Source organism: Pelophylax lessonae, assembly GCF_965119305.1.
Source record: "Pelophylax lessonae genome assembly, chromosome: 2".
Classification (NCBI taxonomy): Eukaryota; Metazoa; Chordata; class Amphibia; order Anura; family Ranidae; genus Pelophylax; species Pelophylax lessonae.
In genome coordinates, this window is record NC_138769.1 from 632312161 (window position 1) to 632325855 (window position 13695).

Sequence of the window (13695 nt, forward strand, 5' to 3'; positions counted from 1 at the left end):
GGTATCTATTTACATTAAACATGTTGAATTATCTTATGTAAAATTCTAGTGGCTGAATGAAAGAAAATGAATTACTTAAATATCTTGTTTGGCATTCAATGTATTTATACATCTTTATCTTTCTTACAGATTACAAAATCAAACTCAAAGCACTATAGGCAAGACTGTAAAGTATTTGACATCAAGATCTGCCAGTGAAACAGTGGTCCATGATTAAAGAACATCCAGACTAATCTTAAAAAAGTGCACATGTGGAACCAAGTATCATGGGTCCAAACACAGATCTACACACGTAGAATAAGAAAATACATCACTGAGTCTGTATATCTGCATGTGAAAGGGACATATGAAAATGAGTATTCCACTGACTCCAAGCAAGGCATGTTGCACTGACAGAGAGAACAACAGCAATGATGAAACAAATGATAATGAAAGTGTGGCCAGTTTAGGTGACACCAATGCCAATCAAATTTTCACAACAAAGATATATGATGACAAAGATGAAATCTGCAGGGAGGACAAAACAGTTGGACTTGGCACTTGGCAGTCGGAAAACTTCATGCATTCAACCAAGGAACCCAGTAGGCTGGTTGAAGGGAGCATTGACTCTCCAACAAGTGAACAAATGTTAGGTGATCAAAGATTGCAGGCACCAACAAATCGAGATATAAGCAAAGAATATATGACTGATGATGCTAAGGACAGTTTAAAAACCTTTAATATTCAAGGACAATCTCCACTAAATTCAAAAGTCAGCTTCTATGACAGAAGCGCCCAAATTCCCATCAGCAAAACAAATGAATCTTCTATAGGTATTTATAGTAATAATCTTAGTAACGTAACCCAAACTGAACGTTCTAAGATAAAATCAGGTATTCCTTCACCTAAATCAGAGCCTTTTCAAAAAGAACATATCTCACCTACGCCATCTATAGATTCACCTTCTAGATACTCGCAATACTTTGATACTTCGAATTCTGGTGTTAAAACAAAAGACATATCTGCTACGGCTGACCATTCATTAGGTATATCCTCTCATAATCTCAGTATTACCTCAGAGGAGAAGAAAATTGTACTTTATTCTAAAACGCCTACCTCAAGCATCACTGGCCCAAATTCGTCAATAATTGACGGAAATATAACCCATGTTAGCAAGCAAAGCACATTGCCACCTCCTACTCATGCAGATGACCACTCTCGTTTAACCCACAAACCTCAGGTAATTTGTAATGTACCAGAAGCACAATTATATCAGGGTCCAACCAACAAACCATCAGAACTACCAGACTCAAAATGTTTGCAGTCAAAGCTGCCTTCCCCACACAGACTGGAACAGATATCCCTAGGAGAGGCAGCTGTATCAAGGAGAGTGGACAGTGTGTTCGAAACCAGAAGATCGCCTCTGTCTTCTCCATGTGGTCAGGTAGCTGTTCCTCATACAAGTAAAGTGGTTAAGTCACCAGGGACATTTCTATCAACTAGCCCTTCTAATACAAGGCAACACGATTATCAAGCTGATGTATCATTCAGCGAAACAAAAGTGCCATTCTCTCAGGTCTGTAACATTCAAACTGGCCATATTCAAGAATTGGAGTCCTTAAGAAATAAAGAGTTGAGCAGTAAGCCTGTGATCAGAAAAACAACATCACTCACAGACTCTCTGGATAATAGGATCAGCGTGAATAAAGACAGGCATTCTGCTCAAGATTATCTCTGTCAGGACAGTGACAATTTTCTTTCAAGCAGCAATGTGACGACTTTGAAGGATAAAATTGCTGTGGTTGACAGTAAAAAGGCTTCCCTTGGACGAAAACATCAGTCAGATGTTTTAAAAAGCAGTCTGAAAGAGAGTCACAGGGACCCAACTGATTCTGTTTTATGTACTCCTTCTCTTTTGTGCCCAGTGGCGGCTGTTAATATTAATGATCAGCGCATTGCCTCACCGAGCAGCTTTAAGGATCCTAGCACAGCTCATGTTGACAGATTGTCACCTTCCCCAGTGCTACCTCCCATTGAGAGTACACAGTTGTTTAACATATCCCCTAAAGCTACTAACAAGACTCTTTGTAACAGTGGAATACCGAAACCCATACTGGTACATTCCAAATCTTCCATTACCAGCCAGGGAGAAACAGAAATAAATCATAATATAAAGCCAGAGGAAACAATTGAACAAACGCTCATTGTTCCAAAACCTAAACATGTACGACCTAAAATCATCACATATATCAGAAGGAACCCCCAAGCAGTTGATAGACTGCCATTTGGGCAGATGAACATGCCATATGTTCCTCCATCTTGTAGTGTTCCAATACCAAAGGAGCATAATATATTGAGTGGTGATGGAAAACCCACCAATGTGTTGCTGGATAAATACAAAACTGATGTGCACAAACCACGGATATACAACACTGGTTTGATGGTTTCTGGCATAAGGCCTCCTGTGCATCATTCTCTAGAAGAGGTAAGGAAAATGTTTACATGTGTTTGCATTTAAAAAGCAGCTTCTGAATGTTTTCTTGTAGTTTTGGATGGAGCAGAAGAGGATAGAAAATATATAACTCGTCTCCACTGGCCAATTTTGAAGCTATAGTGTAATTATCCTTTTCTTTTTCACTAATCCTTTTGTTGAGCCTATCATATTTAATGAGCTAGACATAGGGGGGTTGATTTACTAAAACTGGAGAGTGCAAATTCTGTGTGCAGCTGTGCATGGTAGCCAATCATCTTCTAACTTCAGCTTGTTCAATTACATTTTGACAAACACCTTGAAGCAGATTGGTTTCTTTGCAGATTGCGGTTTGGTTTTAGACAGTAGATTAAAGTGTACTTCTGGGGAACCTTTAAATACAATTTTTCAGTAAACCTCTCCAATACATGCACATCTTCTCGTGTTTTGTTTCTTAAAAATGCTGCAAGTAGTTAACTTAAAATTCCAATAAAAATTACTTAAAAAAAAAAAAAAATGCTGCAAGTAAATACCTGTTAATTAGAGATGGGCCCAACGACCCACTGTTCGGCTCATGGTAGAACTTTGAAACACTGCAAACGTTCGTATCTTGATAACGAACCTCAATAACCACTTGCCGACCAGCCACAGTACTTTTACTGCGGCAGGTCGGCTCTGTCCCCCAAAACAACGTACCTGTACATCACTTCGTGAGACAGCTAGTGGGGGCGCAAATTAGCCACAGGGGGCGCGCACGCCCATTTGCCACAGGGGAAGCTGATAAGCAGGTCCGGCGGTCGCGATTGCTGCCGCTCACCCATGATCGCTCCCTGTGGAGACAGAACGTCGATCTGCCGTTGTAAACACGGCAGACCGCTGTTCTGTCAGTTATGAACACAGGGTTCCTGTGTTCCTCCTATTTAGAGACACAGGTTTCTGTGTTCATGCAGCAAGCTCACCCCCCCCCCCCCCCACAGTTAGAAAGCATCCCCCAGGGACACATTTAAGCCTTTGATCGCACCCCTTCCCTGCCAGTGTCATTAGTACAGTAACAGTGCAAATGTTTAGCACTGATTACTGTAGTAATGTCACTGGTCCCCCCAAAAGTGTAAAAAATGTCAGTTAGGTGCCTGATCTGTCAACCGCAATGTCGTAGTCCCGCTAAAAATCCCTGATTGCCGCCATTAATAGTAAAAAAAAATAAATAAATAAAAATGACAAATTGTTCCCCTAGTTTTTAGGTGCGATAACTTTTGTGCAAACTAATCAATATACACTTATTGGGATTTGTTTTTTACCAAAAATATGTAGCAGAATACAAATTGGCCTAAAATGATGAAAAAATTAGATTTTTTATTTTTTTTTTTAAATGGGAATGTTGTATAGCAGAAAGTAAAACATAGTGTTTTTTTTTTCTTTTTCAGAATTGTTGCTCTTTTTTTGTTTATAGCGCAAAAAATAAAAATGTATCAATTACCACCAAAAGCAAGCTCTATTTGTGGTAAAAAAGGACATAAATTTTTTTTGGGTACAGTGTCACACAACCGCACAATAGTGATGAGTCGAACACCCCCCGGTTCGGTTCGCACCAGAACACAGCGAACAGAGGAAAAGTTTGTTCGAACAAACAAACCCTATTGAAGTCTATGGGACTCGAACCTCGAAAATCAAACGGCCTCATTTTGAAGGCTTAAATGCAAGTTATTGCCCCAAAAAAGTGTATGGGGGTTTGGGTACTGACCTGGGGAACATGTAGCAATGAAAAAAAGTTTTTAAAAACTATCGTTTTTAAAGGAGCACTGATTTACTGATTTAAATGAGGCTTAAAGTGAAACTATAAAAATGAAAAATTCCTTCAAATATCGTGCCCGGTGGGTCCCCTGAATGTGCCTATAAAGTAGTGCATCTCTACAATGTATATAGCCTGCTGCAGCTATACTGACATTTCTAAAGCAAAAAATGTCATATACAAATATACATACAAGTTTCAAATCACATGTACTTTTCATATGGGTGCAGAAAAATTGGGCCTTGGTTGTTGATGGTGCCTGAACACCTTAACCCCTCGCAGTTACTCTTGCTGGGTGCAGGAACGGGCCCTGCTGCTAAAAAATCCATACAAATTTGAAATCGCATGTACTTGTCATACAGGTGCCAAAAATTGGGCCATTGGTGTTGCTGGTGCCTGAACACCGTAACCAACCCCTCACAGTTACTCAAGCTGGTTGCAGGAACGGGACCTGCTGGTAAGAATTCCATACAAATTTGAAATCGCATGTTCTATACAAGTGCCAAAAATTGGGCCTTTACGGAAGGTGATGCCTGAACACCGTAACCAAGGCCTCGCAGTTACTCTTGCTGGGTGCAGGAACGGGACCTGCTGGTAAGAATTCCCTGCAAATTTGAAAACGCATGTGCTGTACAAGTGCCAAAATTTGGGCCTTTGCTGTAGGTGGTGCCTGAACACCGTAACCAAGGCCTCGCAGTTACTCTTGCTGGATGCAGCAATGGGACCTGCTGGTAAGAATTCCATGCAAATTTGAAATCGCATGTGCTATACAGTTGCCAAAAATTGGGCCTTTGCGGTGGGTGGTGCCTGAACACTGTAACCAAGGTCTTGTAGTTACTCTTGCTGGATGCAGGAACGGGACCTGCTGGTAAGAATCCCATGCACATTTGAAATCGCATGTGCTATAAAAGTTCCAAAAATTGGGCCTTTGGTGTTGGTGGTGCCTGAACACTGTGACCCCTCACATTTAGCAAGGCACAGGGACAGGGCCTGCTGTTAAAAATGACATATGACATTTCAATTGTATGCACCTGTCATACAAGTGCAGAAAAATTAGGCCTTGGGGGTTGGTAGTGACCTAAACCAAAAACATTGTTGGAAGCTAACAGAATAAAGGTAGAGGAATAGGATAGGCAGCATATGCAGTCTTCAAGGGATGGCAGACCCCTAACAAATTCAATCAGTTACATCAGCATCAGGGGCCTGATAGTTCTTGTTGATCCAGGACTGGTTCATTTTGATAAAAGTCAGCTGGTCAACAGAATCTTTGGACAGACGCACTCTTGTGTCCGTCACAAAACCTCCAGCAGCACTGAACGTCCATTCAGAAAGCACGCTGGAAGCAAGAGAGGCCAGTAGCTCCACTGCATATTGAGCAAGTTCTAGCCAGTGGTCCATCCTCAAGACACAGTAAGCCAGTGAATGCGCAGCTGGAAAGGTCTCCAAGTCTGCTCTTGCGCCTAGATAATCATGCACCATATGATGGAGATGCTGGCAATGGTTGTTTAAACTTAACAGCCCTGGATGCTGCTGAGGACAAAAGAACTGTTTAAAGGCATCGGTCAGCTGGCCGCCTTCTCCACCGCTCCTCCTTTTGGCTGAATGATGACTCAGAAACATGTCCGGAGAATGTTGACCTCCCAGTGTCTGGAAAGGCGGTACACAATTTTTTTTTCAAGGCCTCCTCAAGATGTTTCATCCTCTGCTCCCTCTGCGAAGGCAGGATGAACTCTGCAATTTTACCCTTGTAACGTGGATCAAGAAGGGTTGCCAACCAGTAATTATCCCTCTCCTTGATAGCACCAATCCTCGGGTGCTTTCGCAGGCTTTGCAGAATCAGGGAGCTCATGCAACGTAAGTTGGAGGAGGCATGAGCTTCTGAGTCCTCTGGGTCACTAAGGATGACATTGTCAGCAGGAACAACCTCTCCCCAACCACGTACAACTCCTGTGGTTTCTGGGGAATCAAAACCATCCCTTAAAGACTGCTGTATGTTATCCTCTTCCTCTACATCCGTGCTGCCGAAATCCTCATCCTACTGTGTGTTTTGTGGCCCTACAGGAATGATATCTGCATAAAGGGAGCCATGTGAGGAAAGGAAGTCCTCCTCTTCCTGCCTCTGTTCTGCCTCAAGTGCCCTGTCCATGATTCCATGCAGCGTGTGCTCCAGCAGGTAGACTAGCGGGATTGTTTCACTGATGCATGCATCGTCCCGGCTCACCATCCAAATGGCCTCCTCAAATGGTGACAGAACGATGCATACATCCTTATTTAAAAGCCTGGCATGGCGAGAAAAAAGCCAAGCTCCCCTGACCCTGTCCTTATACCATACTCACACAGGTACTGATTCATGGCCCTCTGCTGCATGTGCAGCCACTGCAGCATTACCAACGTTGAGTTCCACCTAGTGGGCAGGTCACAAATGAGGCAGTTGGTGGGCAGGTTGAATTCCCGTTGAATGTCAGATAAACGAGCACTGGCATTGAACAAATGGCGTAAATGGCCACAGACTTTCCTGGCCTGCCTAAGGAGATCTTGGAACCCGGGTATCTGCTCAAGAAACGCTGCACCACCAGATTCAGAACATGTGCTAAGCATGGTACATGTGTCAAGTGTCCCTGTCAGAGGGCGGAGAGAAGGTTGGTGCCATTATTGCATACAACCATTCCTGGCTCAAGCTGTCGTGGCATCAACCATATCTGAGTCTGCCCTGTCTGAGCTGACAGAATCTCTGCACTGGTGTGGCTCCTATCCCCTAAACAGATCAACTGAAGCACCTTTTAGTCTGACTGCTTGCGTAGCCCCTTAAACCCTTAGGGAGCACTGCTGCTGCAGAGGAGAATTGTGCAGAAGAGGACATGGAGAAAGAGGAGGAGGTGGTGGAGTAGCCAGATATGGCAGAACCAGCACCAGCTTTTTGGAGGCGTGGTGGCAAAACAAGCTCCAGCACCCAACCCTGTACTGCATCCTTCCCAACTGCCAGCAGAGTTATCCAGTGCGCCGTGAAAGAAATGTAACGTCCCTATCCATGCCTGCTGGACCAAGAGTCAGCAGTAATGTGCACCTTTCTGCTGACTGCTTTGTCCAACGAGGCCAAAACACTACCTTTCACATGATGGTAGAGAGCCGGAATGGCCTTATGCGAAAAGTAATGCCTTTTTGGAACCTGCCACTGTGGTGCAGCACATTCCACAAATTCGCGAAAGGGAGCTGAGTCTACCAGCTGAAAAGGCAGCAACTGTAATGCTAGCAATTTGGCCAAGCTAGCATTAAGACGCTGAGCATGTGGATGGCTGGGACAGTATTTCTTTCTACGGTTCAGCAACTGGGGAAGTGAAATTTGCCTGCTGCTCAAATCAAGCGGTGGTGTACTGCTAGCAGATAGGGTGCAAGTCTCTGTGCCCCTCATTGCTATACCATCTGTTACGAACCTCAGCGTAAAAAGGAATGAAACCGCCGTTTAGTGGATGTACCACCTTTGCAGCATGTACGAATTACCCCTGTAAGCACACCAGCATACGAATAATCATCCAAAGCGAGCCCCAAACAATCGAACGGCTTTCTGTATAATAAATCCCCCTCCAAAAACGAGACAAAGCTCCGAGTTGAGGGTAAAACAGGAACAACTTTACTGAGGGCTACCCGCCCGTCTTTATGCAGGTCCCCATCTGGTGGACACTCCCCTAGAGGGGACCAGATGGGAGACTGTGACAAAGACAGAAAATGTACCTTTCAGGACAGATAGACACAATACATTCCCACAATGCATCCTGGCTTCCTCCTCCCTGCCCTGGAGACAATCGAGAAGGAATTCAATCATCTCTCAGGACAAAGATAAATCGCCATTATACACGTGGGGACATAAAACAGCAATTGTCAATTAAATATATATTACTAACATTTTGCCATTAAACCTGCACATATAACCTATCCCCAGATAGCTCAGGTCTGAGTGCACATTATTAGGTGAATGGCACTCAGACTACACGAATACAGTCGAATCGCCATGGAGCCAAAGTCTTTAATCTCACGAACAGGCTCCATGGCATGGCTATCTGGGTTCCCCCATACACAATACAATATAATATAAAACTGCCAAACGCTTCATCGTTCGTCTAAGGAACAAAGTCAGGAGGATCCGTGAATTTGGGGCGTAGCGGCTAAAACATAGGGGAATAAAGGGGGCTGTACGGGCAGTGGAACAGCCGAACAAACAGACGAAAGGAGGCAGCAACAATATAATACAAAGTCAGATGGTTCTGTCACATGGCTCCCTCCTTGTGGGACACTCCGGCAGACCCGGCTTGACCCTGGCGGGTCAACGTGGGGATGACCGGGACTAGGAAGCCGGAGTGATGTCTGTTTGTCGGGACAACCCATCAGCATTGCCATTGTACTTACCGGGTCTGTAAGTAATGGTAAAGTTATATGGTTGCAGGGCTAGACTCCAGCGTAGCAACCTGCCATTGTCCCCACAGACTCGGTTAAGCCACACCAATGTGTTGTGATCAGTCACAAGGGAAAATTCCTGCCCGTACAGATAGGGACTCAACTTTTTCAGTGCCCAGACCAGGGCCAAACACTCCTTCTCCACTGCCGCATAACTCACTTCCCGGGGTAACAGCTTTCGGCTGAGATATGCGACAGGGTGCTCTCCTCCATCCTCCCCGACTTAGCTCAGCACAGCCCCCAGTTCATACATGGAAGCATCTGTATGGACAAGAAAGCGTTTGTTAGGAACTGGGTCAGCCAAGACAGGGGCATTCACAAGAGCTTGTTTTAGTGCCTGGAACGCGGCTTCACAAGCTGGAGACCACAGGACCTGCTTAGGGAGATTCTTTTTAGTCAGGTCTGTCAGGGGTTTAGCAATAGCGCTGTAGTCAGGGACAAAACGTTGGTAGTACCCTGCTGTCCCCAAGAAGGCTAGCACCTGGGTCTTAGTGATAGGTGTGGGCCAGTTAGCCACTGCCTCTACCTTGGCTGGCTCTGGTCTCTGGCTCCCACACCCCACTCGGTGACCCAAGTACTGTACCTCTGCCATACCTAGATGGCACTTTTCTGGCTTCAATGTCAGGCCAGCGGCCTGAATCTTATCCAGCACCACCCCTACATGAACCAGGTGTTCCTCCCAGGACCCACTGAATATTGCAATGTCATCCAGGTATGCGCAAGCGAATTCCTGGAAGCCATCGAGGAGTCCATCCACCATACCTTGGAAGGTAGCCGGGGCATTTTTCATCCCGAATAGCATGACCTTAAATTGGAACAGGCCAAACGGGGTGATAAATGCCGACTTGGGGATAGCATCCTCGGCCAGGGGAATCTGCCAGTAGCCTTTACATAGGTCTATGGTGGTCAGGTAACGTCCCCTGGCAATACGATCAAGTAATTTGTCTACCCGGGGCATCGGATAGGCATCAGTGGTGGTCCACTCGTTGAGTCGCCTGTAGTCCACACAGAACCGTGTAGTTCCATCTTTCTTAGGCACTAGGACTACAGGCGAGGCCCAAGGACTATCAGAGGGCTCGATAACCCCAAGCTGGGTCATCTCCTGTATTTCCTTCCGCATTCCTTCTCGGACTGCTTCAGGGATACGGTAGGGGGGCTGTCGTAGGGGGTTCTATCCGGGGGTCTCTACCTTATGTACAGCTAGTGTAGTAGTATAACCAGGTTCTTGGGAGAACGTCACCTGTTTCTCCCACAGAAGCTGTTGAGCCTGAGCCCTTTCCGTGGGGTTTAACCGGTCCCCTAGCGGTACTAAGGCAGTAAGGTCAGTCTGGGGGTCCCTTTCTAACAAGTCTGGTAGGGGTAGATTTTCGGGGTCGTCTGCAGCAGGAGCGCATACTGCAGCAACATCCTCTGGTCTCTCCTGATACTCCTTGAGCATGTTCACATGAAAGGATCGCTGAATCCTTTCATCTGCGCAGCTGGCTATGACATAGGTAGTATCACACAACTGAGCTACCACTTTATACGGTCCCTGCCAAGCTGCTTGCATCTTATCTGTCTTCACAGGCTTGAGCACCAGCACTTTCTGCCCAACCTGGAAGACTCGCTGTCGGGCACCCCGATCGTACCATCCCTTCTGTCTCCCCTGGGCCACCTGGAGACTCTCCCTTACCATCAGAGACAGACTCTCCATGCGGTCCTTGAGTTCCAGAACATACGGCACTATGGGGGTCCCCTCCTGCTCTGTCTCTCCCTCCCAGTGTCCTCTGATGAGATCAAGAGGTCCACGGACCCTTCTCCCATAGAGTAACTCAAAAGGAGAGAACCCAGTAGATTCCTGGGGCACCTCTCTGTACGCAAACAACAGATGAGGCAGGAACCTCTCCCAGCCTCTGCAAGCGTCAGTAAAGGTCCTCAGCATTTGCTTGAGGGTGCCGTTAAAGTGCTTGCAGAGACTGTGGGTGATAAGGTGAGCTAAGTAGCGGTTTGATGCCACACACCTTCCACATCTGCTGGGTAAGCACAGCGGTAAACTGGGTCCCCTGATCGGAGAGAATCTCCTTAGGGAACCCCACTCTAGTGAAAACCTTAACCAGGGCATCAGCAACCGTCTCTGCCTCTATATTAGACAGCGCTACTGCCTCTGGATAGTGTGTGGCATAGTCCACCATGGTAAGAATATATTTCTTACCGGATGGGCTAGCCCTGGCCAGTGGACCCACTATGTCAACGGCTATGCGGGCAAAGGGCTCCCCAATGATAGGCATAGACATAAGCCTAGCTTTTGGGTGGTCCCCCCGCTTCCCTACCCGTTGACAAGTGTCACACATACTACAATATACCCGCACAGCCTGATTAAAACTGGGCCAAAAGAAATTCTGGGTAATTCTATGGGCTGTGCGGCGGGACCCTAGATGTCCAGCTAACGGTACATCATGCCCAATTCGCAGAATCTCCTGACGGTACTTAGCAGGTATTACCAGTTGTCGATTCTGAGAAGGGGCCAAACATTTCTGGGAAGGTTTAGGGATCCTGTATAACCTATCCCCCACCCACTCATACCGCTCCCCATCTGGTCCTTCCTCTCCAGCATCTGCCTTAGCTCTATACTTCTGTAGGGTTGGATCGGCCCGGGTTTCCCTCCCAAACTCCTCTGGGGTATCCCAACGTAAAGGGGCCTGATCTGAGGGAATAGTCGGGGAACAAGGTCTTACCTGGGTCTCAGCAGCAGGTGGATCGGTTCCGGCAGCACGGGTCTGGGCACGAGTGGTCACAGCATTAACTTCATTGGGGCCCATGGGAGCATATGCAGAAACAAGGGGGGCCAAGTCATTCCCAAGAAGAACATCCGCAGGCAAGTCTTTCATAACCCCCACATTAACATGTCTAGCCCCCACTTCCCAATCCAAGTGTACTCGAGCCTGGTAAATAGTAGTATTGGTGGGTGCTGTTTGTCGGTATTCCACCCTGGCAGGAGCTTTGGGCACATTATCATCCAGCTTACGAGCGTCTGTATATTCATCTGCCAATCGAGCGGCTTCCGGGAAAGTGGAGGGTTTACGGTCCCGGACCCATTCTCTGACCCCGGCAGGTAACTTGTTGAAGCAATGTTCCAACATAAACACTTGTAAGATCTACTCCCCAGATACAGCTTGGCATCCTGCCATCCAGTGGGTTGCTGCACGGTGTACTCTGCATGCCCACTCCATATAGGAGTCACTCGCTTGCTTGGGGGTCTCTCTGAAGCTCCGCCGGTATACTTCTGGCATTACTGCATACCTGGCCAACAGGGCATCTTTAGCGGCCTGGTAATCTATAATCTCCTCCTCTGGGATGGCCGAAAAGCATTGCTGGCCCGGCCGGACAATTTCCCAGAGAGGATGGTGACCCATTCGTCCGTGGGCACCCTGTGTAAGGTACACTGCCTTTCAAAGTCTGCCAAAAATCCATCAATCTCCCCCTCAGATTCCACAAAAGTTTTAAACGCAGCAAAAGGTACCTTCTTTCTTCCCACATTATTATGGGGTACCTCCGCTGCTACAGCTCCTCTTCCTTGCAGTTGTGCTGTTACCGCTGCTTGCACTCTTTCCACAATGTCAGCTGTAGGGTTGGGGCCAAAATGTGCCAGCCTTATTTGCACTGCCCGGTTAAATTGTATTTCCTCGGGTGTTAAATCCAAGATGCCGGTCACATTAGCTCTCTCCCTTTCTTGTGCTGCATCCATCTCCAACAATTGAGCAATAATCTCTTGTTTCTTTAAATTACCTGCTGGTTGTCCTCTACGTTGCAATACATTTTTGAGGGTAATCCGTTTCAGCTCCTCATACTGCATCGGTAGTTATTCTGGGCGGTGGGACTCATCCCGTCGCTTGCCACCAATTGTTACGAACCTCAGCGTAAAAAGGAATGAAACCGCCGTTTGGTGGATGTACCACCTTTGCCGCATGTACGAATCACCCCTGTAGCACACCAGCATACGAATAATCATCCAAAGCGAGCCCCAAACAATCAAACAGCTTTCTGTATAATCCCCCTCCAAAAACGTGACAAAGCTCCGAGTTGAGGGTAAAACAGGAACAACTTTACTGAGGGCTACCCGCCCGTATTTATGCAGGTCCCCATCTGGTGGACACTCCCCTAGAGGGGACCAGATAGGAGACTGTGACAAAGACAGAAAATGTACCTTTCAGGACAGATAGACACAATACATTCCCACAATGCGTCCTGGCTTCCTCCTCCCTGCCCTGGAGACAATCGAGAAGGAATTCAATTATCTCTCAGGACAAAGAGAAATCGCCATTATACACGTGGGGACATAAAACAGCAATTGTCATTTAAAATATATATTACTAACATTTTGCCATTAAACCTGCACATATAACCTATCCCCAGATAGCTCAGGTCTGAGTGCACATTATTAGGTGAATGCCACTCAGACTACACAAATACAGTCGAATTGCCATGCTTCATCGTTCGTCTAAGGAACAAAGTCAGGAGGATCCGTGAATTTGGGGCTTAGCGGCTAAAACATAGGGGGCTGTACGGGCAGTGGAACAGCCGAACAAACAGACGAAAGGAGGCAGCAACAATATAATACAAAGTCAGATGGTTCTGTCACACCATCATCCCTCTCAATGCTGGTATTTGAGAAGGCATGAGGTATAGTAGGGTTAGAGATCGCAGATGAGGCGCAAGGTGATGTATGCTTGTTTTGATCTGGTGCCTCTTTCAGGTGCTGTTGCCAACTGACTGCATGGCAGGTCATCATATGCCTTGTCAAGCTGCCCAAGTGGCTGGTGTTCTAGCCGTGCTTGATCCACTTTAGACAGATGCTGCAAACAGCAACGCTGTGTTCTACTGCACTGGTGCTGAAAAAAGCCCACTCTAATTAACTTTTTTAAGTCCGCGTGGATTTTGCAGCACCCTGCACATGTGGATCTCTGTGCTGTGATGCAATAGGTTGGCTACTGCTATGGCAGCCCATGGAGCACATCCTGCGTCGTTGGAG

The 13695-nt window shown here is 46.5% G+C and overlaps 1 protein-coding gene across 3 annotated transcripts in view; it reads left to right on the forward strand.

Moving 5' to 3' along the window:
* Window positions 1–13695, forward strand: part of MTUS2 (microtubule associated scaffold protein 2) — a 991417-nt gene that overhangs the window by 319617 nt on the left and 658105 nt on the right. For all 3 annotated transcript variants that reach the window (XM_082247669.1, XM_082247668.1, XM_082247670.1), the window contains one exon: window positions 130–2464. In XM_082247669.1, coding sequence (XP_082103795.1) covers window positions 347–2464 — 2118 coding nt within the window. In that variant the 5' untranslated portion in view covers window positions 130–346. The remainder of the gene's footprint in view (window positions 1–129; window positions 2465–13695) is intronic.